Source organism: Carcharodon carcharias, chromosome 13 (assembly GCF_017639515.1).
Source record: "Carcharodon carcharias isolate sCarCar2 chromosome 13, sCarCar2.pri, whole genome shotgun sequence".
NCBI classification, from domain to species: Eukaryota; Metazoa; Chordata; class Chondrichthyes; order Lamniformes; family Lamnidae; genus Carcharodon; species Carcharodon carcharias.
In genome coordinates this window covers 3,801,398-3,816,829 of record NC_054479.1, presented here as the reverse complement: position 1 = coordinate 3,816,829, position 15,432 = coordinate 3,801,398, and the positions used below count along the sequence as shown (strand labels likewise).

Sequence of the window (15,432 nt, the reverse complement as noted above, 5' to 3'; positions counted from 1 at the left end):
GGTAACATTGATTAAGCAAGAACAGGAATATCGGGAGCAAGAAAGTAGAAAACATTACATAGAATGTATAGCAGTGTAACCATTCAGCCCAAATGCTCCATGCTGGTATTCATGCTCCACACGAGCCTCCTCCCACCCCTCTTCTCACCCTATCAACACATCCATCTATTCCTCTCTCCCTCATGTGTTTATCCAGCTTCCCCCTTAAATGTATCTGTACTATTCACCTCAACTACTCCCTGTGGGAGTGAGTTCCACATTCTCACCCCTCTTTGGGTAAAGAAGTTTCTCCTGAATTCCCGGTTGGATTTATTAGTGACTGTCTTATATCTATAGCCCCCATATTCTGGTCTCGCCCAGATTTATTATGTCGACCCTATCAAACGCTTTCATAATCGGAAAGACCTTATCAGATCACCTCTCAACCTCCTCTATTCTAAAGAAAAAAGACCCACCCTGTTCAGTCTTTGTTGATAGATTAAACCTTTCAGTTCTTGTATAATCCTTGTAAATGTTTATTTTTGCACCTTCTCCAGTGCCTCTATCTCCTTTGTATAAAATGGAGACCAGAACTGTTCCCAGGCTCCAAGCGTAGTCTCAGCAAAGTTCAATACAAGTTTAACATAACTCCCCTGCATTTCAATTCTAGAAATAAACTCCCGTGCTTTGCCTGAAACTAAATGGATGTAAAGGTTAAATCTCCCACTGTGCTGCAGTTATAGTTTTGAACTTTGCAGCAAGCGTATGGAGCATTATAAAATGCAACGTAAGAACAGGACATCATCACTAACCGGCACGCTTATACTTATTTCACCGCTATTGACATGACCTGTTTGACTTCCGTTCACATCACACAGTTCGTTGAGTCCTGCCACGGGATCCAAGGGCCAATAATGTGATGCTGATTCTAACACCTGGAAACCTACAAAACAGCTAGTTAGTTCAGTGTTTGTTACAGTAAAATCCAATCAAAAATCCCAACACAAGTTGGGGCAATTACTAATTTGCAGACTAAACACCAAATAACAAATCTCCCTGAGTTAGTATTCATGCACACACTTCCCTCAGAGAGCAGTGGGAATTAACAGAAGGATCTACAAGGTCATTAACAGCCTGACAAGGCTGAAAGGTGGTGGCCTCCTTGTTTCTGGATCTTGCCACTCTTCCTTTACAGTGAACAGCGTACAGCAGTGGAAGGGTTCACAGGCTGATTAACAATCTGACTGGTAGAGACATGAAGTCTCCCTCCATGACCACCTTTACCCCGGCTGAAAGAGAGGGTTTTGTCCTGTGGAGCGGAGAGGTTTTACGAGCTCCCACAACACATACGATGAGGAGGGGATCCACATCCGCCAGACATGAGAGTATCCCACTGGATGTCAATCCAGAATTCCAAACTGGAGCTCCAAGCCCCCAGTCTGCACTCTCTGGGGATGTCTGGAATAGGATTTGAATTCTGGACCTTCTGAATCAGAGGCCAAAATGCACACCTACTGCTGGGATGGAAGCAAAGATAAAACAACTTGGGATATTTGGAAATGTGCTGCCTGAAAGGGTGCGGCCAGAAAATTCATTAACTTCCAAAGGAGAATTGGAGAAGTACTTGAAAAGGAAAAGAAATTCAGGTCTATGGGGAAAGAGCAGTGGTGTGGGACTAATTCAGGTCTATGGGGAAAGAGCAGTGGTGTGGGACTAATTCAGGTCTATGGGGAAAGAGCAGTGGTGTGGGACTAATTCAGGTCTATGGGGAAAGAGCAGTGGTGTGGGACTAATTCAGGTCTATGGGGAAAGAGCAGTGGTGTGGGACTAATTCAGGTCTATGGGGAAAGAGCAGTGGTGTGGGACTAATTCAGGTCTATGGGGAAAGAACATTGGTGTGGGACTAATTCAGGTCTATGGGGAAAGAGCAGTGGTGTGGGACTAATTCAGGTCTATGGGGAAAGAACATTGGTGTGGGACTAATTCAGGTCTATGGGGAAAGAGCAGTGGTGTGGGACTAATTCAGGTCTATGGGGAAAGAGCAGTGGTGTGGGACTAATTCAGGTCTATGGGGAAAGAGCAGTGGTGTGGGACTAATTCAGGTCTATGGGGAAAGAGCAGTGGTGTGGGACTAATTCAGGTCTATGGGGAAAGAGCAGTGGTGTGGGACTAATTCAGGTCTATGGGGAAAGAGCAGTGGTGTGGGACTAATTCAGGTCTATGGGGAAAGAGCAGTGGTGTGGGACTAATTCAGGTCTATGGGGAAAGAGCAGTGGTGTGGGACTAATTCAGGTCTATGGGGAAAGAGCAGTGGTGTGGGACTAATTCAGGTCTATGGGGAAAGAGCAGTGGTGTGGGACTAATTCAGGTCTATGGGGAAAGAGCATTGGTGTGGGACTAATTCAGGTCTATGGGGAAAGAGCAGTGGTGTGGGACTAATTCAGGTCTATGGGGAAAGAACATTGGTGTGGGACTAATTCAGGTCTATGGGGAAAGAGCAGTGGTGTGGGGCTAATTCAGGTCTATGGGGAAAGAACATTGGTGTGGGACTAATTCAGGTCTATGGGGAAAGAGCAGTGGTGTGGGACTAATTCAGGTCTATGGGGAAAGAACATTGGTGTGGGACTAATTCAGGTCTATGGGGAAAGAGCAGTGGTGTGGGACTAATTCAGGTCTATGGGGAAAGAACATTGGTGTGGGACTAATTCAGGTCTATGGGGAAAGAGCAGTGGTGTGGGGCTAATTCAGGATAACTCTTTTGAAGAGACAGCACAGACATGACAGGCTGAATGGCTGCCCGTGCTGCAAGATTTTATGTTGGATGGTATTCAGTGCATCCTGTTGATGCATTAGTTGATCCTTGGTCTGTGGTAAGATTTCTCAGATGTAGAGGTTACATCACTCGACTGCAATGGTTTAAGAACAGGAAAAATCACTTGGAATTTTTCCCAACCATTTAGCACCTATTGCCACAAAAAAAATCAGAATTAACATTTGATACTTTAACTAGAAAATAATCTTCAACAAAATAATTCTTTCATGGATTTTGTTGGGTGCAGTCAGAATTTTTACATCTGGAACGACTTAGGACAGTTCTTGGATTTTCTATACCAGGATTAAATAGAGCAATGCTTTGCTCTTACACTGTGTGTTAGATCATAGCTTCATATTACCTCATCCATAATTGTAAGGATAATTAGAATATAACAACTCTTTGCACCAATTTGCCATGCAAAGATAATCCTTCACATGGAATCTTAACACTGTACTTTAAATTACATTTATGATTCATTGCTGTGATTATTTGAGAAACGGTTTTATACCTAATAAAAGCATAAAAACATGAACCTAGAAATTGTATTGTGCTGTGGTCATTTTTCAGGTGTTGAATTGGGGGCTGAAGAGTCTAATTTGGAAGGTGCACAATCTCAGTCGGTGGGGGAGCATGGCACCCCATATTGGTTAGGGTTCCCTGTTGACATGGAGAACGCCTGCTTGGAATGGGTGTAGATTTAAATCAGGCGTGGGGAGTGGGAGGGAGTAACATCTATTTTGGTCACATTCCAATATTAGCTCATGATTCACAGCATCACAGCCCATCAGGGCGCCAGTCAGTCCTCGCCAGTTAAATCAGAGGGTCTTTGAAGGGATTGGTGCCAAAAAGGTGAAGAAACCTTGGCTCAAAGTGGAGCCAGGAGAGGTGTCCTGTCCCCAATCCCCTCACCCAGCTGAGTTAACGGTGGACCCGATGCCCATTTCCCATTTGCCCAATTTCATTCTCTTTGTGATTGGCACACTGTCCCCTTTGGTGTCCCAGAGCGCCCATTGCAAGCTCATGGCACAAAACAACCTATTTTGCATATTTCAGCACAGCACCTCTAGGTTGGTGCCTAAACTGGGGCACAAAGCACTTGTGAAAGCTTCTCTTACACTCCGGCACTAAGCTCAAGTGGAACACAATGTGACAGCCCGGGTTCTTATCCTCCAAGTACAGCAGGATACAGCTGTGTGGGAAGGGGGACAAAGAGAAGACTCCAAGATAAAAGCAAAATTCTGCGGATGCTGGAAATCTGAAACAAAAACAAAAACAGCTGGAAAAACTCAGCAGGTCTGGCAGCATCTGCAGAGAGCAACGCAGTTAACGTTTCGAGTCCGTATGACTCTTCATCAGAACTAAGAAAAATAGAAAAGAGGTGAAATATAAGCTATTTAGGGGGGGTGGGACAGGTAGAGCTGGATAGAGGGCCAGTGATAGGTGGAGATAACGAAAAGATGTCACAGACAAAAGGACAAGGATGTGTTGAAGGTGGTGATATTATATAAGGAATGTGCTAATTAAGGGTAGAAAGCAGGACGAGCAAGGTACAGATAGCCCTAGTGGGGGTGGGGTGAAGGAATTGAAAAAGGCTAAAAGCTAGAGATAAAACAATGGATGGAAATACATTTAAAAATAATGGAAATAGGTGGGAAAAGAAAAATATATATTTTAAAGATTATAAATTATTGGAAAAAAGGGGGATCAGAAAGGGGGTGGGGATGGAGGAGAGAGTTCATGATCTAAAATTGTTGAACTCAATATTCAGTCCGGAAGGCTAAGTACCTAGTCGGAAGAGAAGATTCCTATTGACTGCCCACCCCACACACAGGCACTTAACTCAATTCACTCCCACCACTGAGAACAACACCTTGCATCAATACAGTAAAACATCCCAAAGCACTTCACGGTAAAACCTTTGACACTGAGCCACAGGTGATAATGAGACGGTTGACTGAAAGCTTTCTTAAAAAATTCATTCATGGGATATGGGTGTCACTGGCTGGGCCAGCATTTATTGCCCATCCCTAATTGCCCTTGAGAAGGTGGTGGTGAGCTGCCTTCTTGAACCGCTGCAGCCCATGTGGTGTAGGTACACCCACAGTGCTGTTAGGGAGGGAGTTCCAGGATTTTGACCCAGTGACAGTGAAGGAACTGCTGATATGTTTCCAAGTCAGGATGGTGAGTGACTTGGAGGGGAACTTCCAGGTGGTGGTGTTCCCATCTATCTGCTGCCCTTGTCCTTCTAGATGGTAGTGGTCGTGGGTTTGGAAGATGCTGTCTAAGGAGCCTTGGTGAGTTCCTGCATTGCATCTTGTAGATGGTACACACTGCTGCTACTGCATGTCAGTGGTGGAGGGAGTGAATGTCTGTGCATGGGATGCCATTCATTGGGCTGCTTTGTCCTGGATGGTGTCAAGCGTCTTGAGTGTTGTGGGAGCTGCACTCATCCAGGCAAGTGGGGAGTATTCCATCACACTCCTGACTTGTGCCTTGTAGATGGTGGACAGGCTTTGGAGAGTCAGGAGGTGAGTTACTTGCTGCAGTATTCCTAGCCTCTGACCTCCTTTTATACACACGGTATTTATATGGCTAGTCCAGTTCAGCTTCAACAGTAACCCTCAGGATGTTTATAGTGGGGTATTCAGCAATTGTAATGCCATTGAATTTGAATGTCAAGGGGCAATGGTTAGATTCTGTCTCTTGTTGGAGATGGTCATTGCCTGGCACTTGTGAGGCGTGAATGTTACTTGCCACTTGACAGCCTAAGCCTGGATATTATCCAGGTCTTGCTGCATTTGCACATGGACTGCTTCAGTATCTGAGGAGTCATGAATGGTGCTGAACATTGTGCAATCATCAGTGAACATCCCCACTTCTGACCTTATGATGGAAGGAAGGTCATTGATGAAGCAGCTGAAGATTGTTGGGCCGAGGACACTACCCTGAGGGACTCCTGCAGTGATGTCCTGGAGCTGAGATGATTGACCTCCAACAACCACAACCATCTTCCTTTGTGCTGGGTATGACTCCAGCCAGCGGAGAGTTTTCCCCCTGATTCCCATTGACTCCAGTTTTGCTAGGGCTCCTTGATGCCACACTTGGACAAAATGCTACCTTAATGTCAAGGACAGACATTCTCACCTCACTTCACGAGTTCAACTCTTTTATCCATGTTTGAACCAAGGCTGTAATGAGGTCAGGAGCTGAGTGTCCCTGATGGAATCCAAACTGGGCATCAGTGAGAAGGTTATTCCTAAGCAAGTGCCACTTGATAGCACTGTTGATGACCCCTTCCATTACTTTACTGATGATCAAGAGCAGACCGATGGAGCGGTAATTGGCCGGGTTGGATTTGTCCTGCTTTTTGTGTACAGGACATACCTGGGCAATTTTCCACATAGCTGGGTAGGTGCCAGTGTTGTAGCTGTACTGGAACAGCTTGGCTAGGGGCACGGCAAGTTCTGGAGCACAAGTCTTCAATACTATTGCTGGAATATTGTCAGGGCCCATAACCTTTGCTGTATCCAGTGCCTTCAGCTGTTTCTTAGTGTCACGTGGAGTGAATCGAATTGGCTGGAGACCGGCATCTGTGATGCTGGAGACCTCCGGAGGAGGCTGAGATGGATCATCCACTCGGCACTTCTGGCTGAAGATTGTAACAAATGCTTCAGCCTTATCTTTTGCACTGATGTGCTGGGCTCCCCCATCACTGAGGATGGGGATATTTGTAGAGCCTCCTCCTCCAATGAGTGTTTAATTGTCCACCACCATTCACAACTGGATGTGGCAGGACTGCAGAGCTTAGATCTGATCCAATGGTTGTGGAATTGCTTAGCTCTGTCTATTACTTGCTTGCTTTAGTCAAAGAGGTAGGTTCTAAGAAGCACCTTAAAGAGGAGATCGAAGCAAGGAGGTTTAGGGAGGGAATTCTTGAGCATAGGCCCTCGGTAGCTGAAGGTATAGCCACCATTGGTAGAGTGATGGAAATCAGGGATGCTGAAGCAGCCAGTGAAAGGAGCACGGCGATCTCAAAGGGTTGTAGATCGGGACATGATGACCCAGATAGGAAGAGGCTAGTTGAACATGATCCCTACAAGCGACTGGCATCCACAGAATCTCAGCACATGGGAAAATCAGGATCATTCCATTTAATGTTTCCCCAGAAACACATCCCAGCTCTAAAAATTCTGTGGAGGAATTTCATGAGCCCTCAAAGATAAAATGGCTGATCAAATCTGCACTGGCAATTCTATCCAACTCAGTTTATACATTAATCACTCACTGCCTGTGGCTAATTGGGAATATAGATTTTCTTTTTATTTGCTGGATGAGAACATCACTGGCTAGGGCAACATTTATTGCCCATCCCTAATTGCCCTTGTGAAACTGGTGGTGAGCTGCCTTCTTGAATGCAACGGAATGGCTTGCTAGACCACGGCAGAGTGAACCACGTTGCTGGTCTGGAGTCACACATAGGCCAGACCAGGTAAGGTCAGCAGATTTCATTCCCTAAAGGACCCTAGTGAACCAGGTGTGTTTTTACAACAGTCCAATAGTTACATTGGTCACCATTATTGAGACGGTTTTTTATTCTCAATTTATTTAAGTAAGTCAGTTTTAACTCCCCTGCTACCACGATGGGATTTGAACTCGTATCCAGAGCATTAGCCCCGGCCTCTGGGTTACTAGTCCATAACACAAGCACTAGGTTGTGGTAGCCGCTTCATTGCATATCTGATTAGAGAAAGAACTTTCCAGGCAATTGGATCATTTTGCAGTACAGTCTTTTATTAATTTTTTTTTGCATTATTTAGTGTGGTGCCTTGGGAGTAACCCCCATCCCCACACCCTCCCAATCCTATAACATCCTGATTGGCTTCAGTCCCCATTTCCAGCTCTCTCCCTGGGATTCAGCAGCTGATCATTGCCGTCAAGGCAAACAGCCTAGCATTAATTTTCCTCCAGTGGCCTGAGGTGTGACATGTGCCATAAATCCCGCAGAAGGCACACAAAACCCAATTTTGAACCAGCCTCGGGCTGCCTCACCGTGAACTCTCTCCGCCTTTGGAACTCTTTACCCCACAGAACTCCGGGTGCTCAGTTGTTGAATATGTTCAAGACCGACGCTGATAGGTTTTTGGACGCTAACGGAATTAAGGGATACTGGGATAATGTGGGAAGGTGGAGATGAAGTGGAAGATCAGCCATGTTCACTTCAAATGGCGGAGGAAGTTTGAGATACAGAATGGTCAACTCCTGTTCCTATTTCTTATGCTTTTCCTGGTTTAGGTGCCAATGAATTCCTTTGCCACAATGTTTTGCGATGGAACATAAACATTAATGAGTTAATTTTAAAAACCTACAGTCTGAAACAGAGTGTGAGAACAAAGAGATGACAATGATCCAATTCTGTACATGTAACGCTGGTATTAAAAATGAAAGGGTTTCCTAATCAATCCCAGATTTTAAAATTGACATCATTCCACACCCAGAAAATCTAATGAATTAATTCTTTAGCTGGGGAGGATGTTGTCAAGTTGATGTATTAATATCCTTTCACTGGCAATTACAACAAACTAAATGCATAAGAGAAAAATATGATAATTATTGCAAGCTGTTGGTTGGTCGCTTTTTAAAATATTTTTTGTAACCGCAAACTGCATATTTTGCTACAAATATCCTTCCCCTCAATATCTGTACATAGATTCTGGACTAGTCCATATGGTCATACTGTTCAATCCAAAAGTTATTACTCAAGTGTAAAATTAAATCCTTTTGGCTTATATTCAGTTAAAGAGTTTTCAATTTGATGAAACGCCTTAAGCAAAAGCACAAGTGGGAGGGTTTGTACTGGCTCAGGATTGGTTGTTGCTGATGTGTCCAGGAACTCTGCAGAAATCAGCAACAAAGTGTGATTTTCATCTGGAAACGTTAAACACAAGCAGCTTATTACCAATTTACATCAAACTGCAGCTCTCAGAGATGGTGTCAGCCTGGCCGCCATCTCTCTCAAATTCATTTGGACACAGGACCATAACCAAGCAGTGCATTGGAAAAACTGAAGAAAATCCCAGCACATTGTGCAGCAGGATAGAAAACAATAATTTCCATTTATATAGCGCCTTTAGCACAGTGAAACATCCCAAGGTGCTTCACAGGAGGGATTTTTAAACAAAAATCTGGCATCCAGGCAAAGGAGATATTTAGACAGGAGAGCAGAAGTTTGTTCAAACAGGTAGCTTTTAAGGGATGCCTCAAAGGAGGAGAGAGAGGAGAGAGGCAGGGAGGGTGAGGGAGGGAATATCAGAGGGTGAAACCTCAGGAATATGACTTACATCACCAAACTCAAGGGGCACAGTGGACAGTGCCCACTACCTTCACCTTTGGGGTATGGGCTTGAACTCTCCAAAACAACGATAATCATTTGAATTGTCTGCTATTGCCTTCTACTTGGATAAGATACACCTGTCACTTTGTTGGCTGTCCTTTTGGTGGGGGGGTGGGGGGGTTGGTGGGACAACTTGAAGCTACTGTTCTGTGCAAAACAGGGCATGGTGTTTTTAAAAATAGAAAATTGTCCCACTTCCAGCCATGACTTTTCTAATCTAGAGGGCAAAAAAAAAAATCACTCAAATTAATTAAAGCTAGCAAATGGATACAAGATCAATCCAAAAGGAGGATGGGATGCGTGCTTTTATCCACAAGGAGTGGAGCTTTAACTCTATAAAGCTTCATACACTTTGACACAACATTCATTTCAGGGCAGCACACACAGCTTCTTGGAGGAGGGTAGTGTAGATTCACCAGAATCACACAGGAGATTACATTAGCATGCCAGGATAAATAGGCTCAGCTTTTATTCGCTTGAGGATAGGATATTGTGTAGCAATCTAGCTGAAGTGTTAAAAAATGTTCAAAGGGTTCCATAGTGTAGATAGAGAGAAACTATTTCCTCTGATGGGGTTGAGGGTTTGTTGGGGGGGGGGTCCTAGAACAAGGGGGCAGGACCTTAAAATTAGGTTATGGAAATCTGGAACTCTCGCCCCCAAAAGGTTGTGGATGCTGAAAGTTAACTGGAGCTTTCTAGACTGAGATTGATAGACTTTTGTTGGGTGAGAGTATTGAAGGGTATGGGACTCAGGTGGGTAAATGGAGCTGGTGTGCAGTTGAGCCATGGTCCAATAGAATGGTGGGACAGGACAAAGGCTCTGAATGGCCTCCTACATTCCGTGTCAAAAAAAGGGGAAATATTTACATTATGAAACAGGCCACTTGATACCAGAGCCTGAACTGATGTTGTCTGTTTATGAGGGTAATTGCACCCATCTGGTGTTCCCAGATTGGAAGGGAGTACATGCCTCAGATTTGACTATGAGGCTGTTGTAGAAATACTCTCGGCTGTGCTCCCTTCAACATCAGCTCTGACCAGATGTGCAGGATTAGGGTAAAGCCTCATATTCTGTAGGGGGAAGAGGGACTGGACAAAACACAAGAATAACTTGTATTTATCCAGCAACTTTAACGCGGTAGAATTCCCCAAGGCACTTCACGGGAAGATGACCAAACAAATTTTGGTACCGAGTCAGTAAGCACAGATCAGCAAAAGTTTGGTCAAAGTGGTAGGAGAGTCATAAAGGAGGAAAGATAGGAGGAGGGGTGGAGAGATTTAGGGAGGGACTTCCAGAGCTTAGGCCCCAGACAGAGGAAGGCACGGCCACCAACAGTGGAGTGATGGAAATCGGGAAAGTGCAAGAGGTCAGCATTGGAGGAGTGTACAGATCTCAGAGAGCTGAGGGGCTGGAGGTGGTTACAGAGGTAGGGCAAGGCTGAGACCATGGAGGAATTTGGAAACAAGGAGGAGAAGAATTTGAAAACGAGGCATTACTTAATCGGAAACCAACAAAGCAAACAGCCTCAACACTGATATTAAGGGTCGCAGAAACGAAATGAAGCTGCTTGCAAAATAATGCAGGTTTCTGGGGTGTATTACACAACAGCAGGGATAGGTTACATGCTCCTGAACTAATAATCTCATCACACATGGGCGTGAACAAGAACTAAAATGACCAGTTCCCTCTTTTCTCACATAGCACAAAAATTCTCTTAAACTCAACAAACCATAAATCCAAAAGGCTTTCTCACTGTGGCTCAATTTTCACCACAATCACCGACTGTAATGTGCTCACCAACACATCCAGCAACTCTATAATCTCCAGCTGCTTTGTATTAGTGCAGTGTGAAGGGGCAATCAAAGAGTGCTGGCTGTGCTGCCATTTATCTCAGGCTATTAACATTATGATTACATTTTTTTTAAATTGAGGGTGGATTTTTTTTGAACACCCAGATGATTTCTGCCAATTTCCTTTTTCTCCTTTCCACAAGTCAGGAGTGTGATGGAATACTCCCCACTTGCCTGGATGAGTGCAGCTCCCACAACACTCAAGAAACTTGACACCGTCCAGGGGAAAGCAGCCCTGCTTGATTGGCACCCCATCCACAAACATTCACTCCCTCCACCACCGACAGTAGCAGCAGTGTGTACCGTCTACAAGACGTACTGCAGGAATCCACCAAGGCTCCTTTGACAGCACCTTCCAAACCCACGACCTCTACCATCTCAGTAACATAGAGAAATTACACACTTTCAAATTACATTTTTAGGACTGCATACACATCAGGCAGCATTTTCAGATTCCACGCTCAAAGTGGGGAATCTACGCCCATCAGAAGTGTTTTGTCAAGCTTCATGACTGATTTTCCAACTATTCATTTTTGTGGTTCCGGAGTTCTCATCACCTCCGAAGCATCTGACAGGAATTTGTGACAGATTTTCCTGATTCCTCTCAAGTCTTTTGTCATCTCCCAGTTCAACTATTCCCATGTTCCCCTAACCCGTCCCTCACCCCCACCCCCTCTCAACCTCAGCTCATCCAAAAATCTGCTGTACATATCCAAACTCACAGCAAGGCCGTTCACCCATCGGTCCTGTCTTCACTGACCTATAGTGGCTCTGAGTTTAACCATGCCTTGGTTTTAAAGTTCTCATCCTTGTTTTCAAATCCCTCCATGGTCTCGCCCCTCATAATTGCCACCAGCCCCTCTAGCCTCTGAGGTATCTGTGCTCCTCTAACTCCATTCACTTATGCATTCCCAATTTTAATCACTCTAATGGTGACCATGATTTCAGACACCCAAATCCATAGGGCCTAGAATACACTCCCTACACCTCTCTACCTCTCTCTACCATCCTCTACCATCTTTAAAGCCCGCCTCTTTGATCTGGGGTGTGGAACCTGTGCAATTGCAGATACCACCAAACCCCTAACACTAACCTGCCTACCTCCGAGCAGGCCAGTGATAAGGTCCCCCAGAACTCTGTCAGCTGTGGCTCAGTTGGTAGACTCTGGCCTCTGAGTCACAAGATTCTGGGTTCAAGTCCCACTCAGGACTAGAGCACAAAACCCCAGCTGGGACTCTGCTGCTGCTGTTCTGTTGGAGGCGTGTCTTACACACATGGAAAACCTCGGCCCCATCCAAAAGCTTGGGTAGATGGAAAAACAATCCCATGGCTGCTACTGCGAGGCAGGGCAGGTGTGTTATTGGCTGTGCTTTGGTCAAATCAACATTACAAAATAGTTTATCTGCTCAATATCACATCACTGTCTGTGGGATCTTGCTATGCAAAATCTGCTGCATTTCCTACATTACAACAGCAACTACGCTTCAAAAATATTTCATTGGCTGTAAAGTGCTTTGGGACATCAGGTGGTCACAAAAAGCGCTATATAAATGCAAGTCTTTCTTCCTTTAACTCAACCTTTGCACCAGTTTCATTGAGCACTGATCACCCCTCCTAATGTCTCCCTCTGGCTCATCTTCTGATCACAGCACCTCTCAAGCACCTTGGGACCTTTCGCTACATTCAAGCCGACACTTAAATGCCAGTTGTTGTTATTTGGGTCTACACTGTACATTATAAACAGTTTGTGCCTTTTTTGTACTTACAGTGGGTCCCTACCATGGACAATAGAAGGATATGCTGACCGTGTGATTCAAAGTACTAGGGAGGAGGCTTATGTGCTCCTGTATAGACCTGTTGGGCTGAATGGACTGTTTCTGGGCTGTAGGCTCAGTATGATACTTTGTAATTAACACCAAGCTGAAGATGACCCCTGGAGAAGGGATATCTTGAACTGAAATTCTGCTACAGCACAAGCCTGTTGACATTTATCTCTGCTGCAGCAGGAGGTCAGGCCAAGGAATTCACCCGGACACAAAGGGAACACAAAACTGAAAACATCCCAAAGAGAACAAAGAGAAAAGAAAGAATCAGGAGAGGAAGAAATGACAAGGAAACTGAAAGAATGAAAGATTGAAACCAGTTGGCGAGGAATGGGAAAGGATAGGTATTGAAAACAGAATAAATCAAAAATATTTGAATTGAGTAACTATTCTAAAATCAATTAAAGTAAATTCACCCAAACTTAATCAAACATTATCAATGCAAAATAATCTTCAATCAGAGGCACTTTTAGCCACTAGTAAGCAATTAACTGTAACTTACTATAGCCAACAAAGTCATTGTGTCTGTGTAGATCAGTGTCAGGAATTCCAAAACCCCTGTATCAATCCCAAACTATTCCCACTGCCCCGCTCTCTCCCGATGCCCTGTATCAATCCCAAACTATTCCCACTGTCCTGCTCTCTCCGGGTGCCCTGTATCAATCCCAAACTAATCTCACTGTCCTACTGTCTCCCCATACCCTATATCAATCCCAAACTAATCCCACTGTCTCCCCATAGTCCTGTATCAATCCCAAACTAATCCCACTGTCCTACTGTCTCCTCATACCCTATATCAATCCCAAACTAATCCCACTGTCTCCCCATAGCCCTGTATCAATCCCAAACTGATCCCACTGTCTCCCCATAGTCTTGCATCAATCCCAAACTATTCCCACTGTCCCACTATCTCCCCATAGTCCTGTATCAATCCCAAACTAATCCCACTGTCTCCCCATAGCCCTGTGTCAATCCCAAACTAATCCCACTGTCTCCCCATAGTCCTGTATCAATCCCAAACTAATCCCACTGTCCCACTGTCTCCCCATAGCCCTGTATCAATCCCAAACTAATCCCACTGTCTCCCCATAGCCCTGTATCAATCCCAAACTAATCCCACTGTCCCACACACTCCCTGTGCGTTACTCTGTTTGAATTATTGATCCAATTTTCCGTGGAAAAACTGCACTAACTGATTGTGGCAAATCATCTCATCAACAACTGTCTGAGTAAAGTAATTTTACTAACCTTGTGGGATGTTGTAAATGTGTCTATAGATGTATATGTACGTGTGTTTGTGTGTGTGTGATATATGGAAGTGTCTGTGTAACTCTTGCTGTGTCTCTCAGGATCCCGAATGGAGCTGGAGTGAAATGATTCCGTTTGCGTTGCCATAAAAGCAGAACATGCTGGGAACACTCGCCAGATCAGACAGTCCTTTCAGGTCGATGACCTTTCAGGTTATTGAGAGTTTTGGCTTACCTGTGAGTGCCGGGGCTGCTTCTGATTCTCCGGTCACCTGGGTAAATAAAGGATAAAAGAGTGAAGACCTCAGAGAGCGGACACCGAGGTGATTGCAAAGCCCCGAGGGTAATTCAAGCTACCTTCCAAAGAGTGAGCACCACTGAAACACACAGCAAACATGCTCTCATTGTGCCTGCCCTCTGACTGCTGGACTGCGGTAGGTTAGATCTTCCTGCTGTAATCCTTGCTCGACCGCTTTCTGTATTTACCACCCCAGCCAACAGCACTGGGGGGGGGACGACGTTTGGAACTGATCGACTTTGGAAGTTCCTCCGGACAGGAAGCCAGGTTAAGGAGGAGGCTCTGTGAGATGTCCCAGCCTCTGTCCCACTGCTGGTTACAGCTCCCACTGTACAACTGCAAACTTACCCTGTAAATTGGGGATTTAACTGGAAACTCTCTGTCCCTGTCTCTCTCTCTCTCTCTCTCTCTCTGAATCCGTTGCTATATCTGACTCTTGATCCAGACTCTCTGCCTGCCTCCCTCTGTCTGTCTGTCTCCCAGTCTCACTCTCTCCCTTCCCCAGGCTGTCTCAATCCTTGTCTCTGTCTGTCTCCTAGTCTTTCTCTCCTAGTCTCCCTCTGTGTCTCAGTCTCGCCCCCCAATCTCTCTCTGTCTCTCTCCCTCCCCCAGTTTCTCTTACTGTATCTAAGTTTGTCTATTTCTGTGTCTCTCCCCCCCACACCCCCCACAGCCCCCAGCCCCCAGAGTGACTGTGTGCTCCTCCCTGTCCCCCTAGTCTCTCTCTCTCTCTGTCTCTCTCTCTCTGCCTCTGTTCCCCTCTATCTCTCTCCAGCCTCCTGCTCGCTCCTCTCCTGTCCAGGCTGAAAACCAGTTCCTAACTCTCCACAGTCGCGGCTCCAATTACCCCCCACCCCACCTCACCCACCCCTCCTCCCCCAAATCCCACCCTACCCCTCCTCCCCCAAATCCCACCCTACCCCCTTGCTGGGAGAAGCAAAAGTGACGCAATGTTGGCTCTGGGAATGGTTAACTTTCTGTTTGAAGGTGTTTTTATTCTGGCTTGCGGGAGTCCTAGTGCCTGCCGA

At 45.4% G+C, this 15,432-nt stretch overlaps 1 protein-coding gene across 1 annotated transcript in view; it reads right to left on the bottom strand.

Annotated features, from left to right (window-relative positions):
- adgrd1 (adhesion G protein-coupled receptor D1) overlaps positions 1-14,914 on the bottom strand; it is a 324,527-nt gene extending 309,613 nt beyond the window's left edge. The window contains exons 1-3 of the mRNA XM_041202315.1: positions 14,464-14,914; positions 14,342-14,378; positions 830-922 (exon numbers count right to left, since the gene is read on the bottom strand). Coding sequence (XP_041058249.1) covers positions 830-922; positions 14,342-14,378; positions 14,464-14,511 — 178 coding nt within the window. The 5' untranslated portion in view covers positions 14,512-14,914. The remainder of the gene's footprint in view (positions 1-829; positions 923-14,341; positions 14,379-14,463) is intronic.
- Between the last annotated feature and the right edge of the window lie 518 nt (positions 14,915-15,432).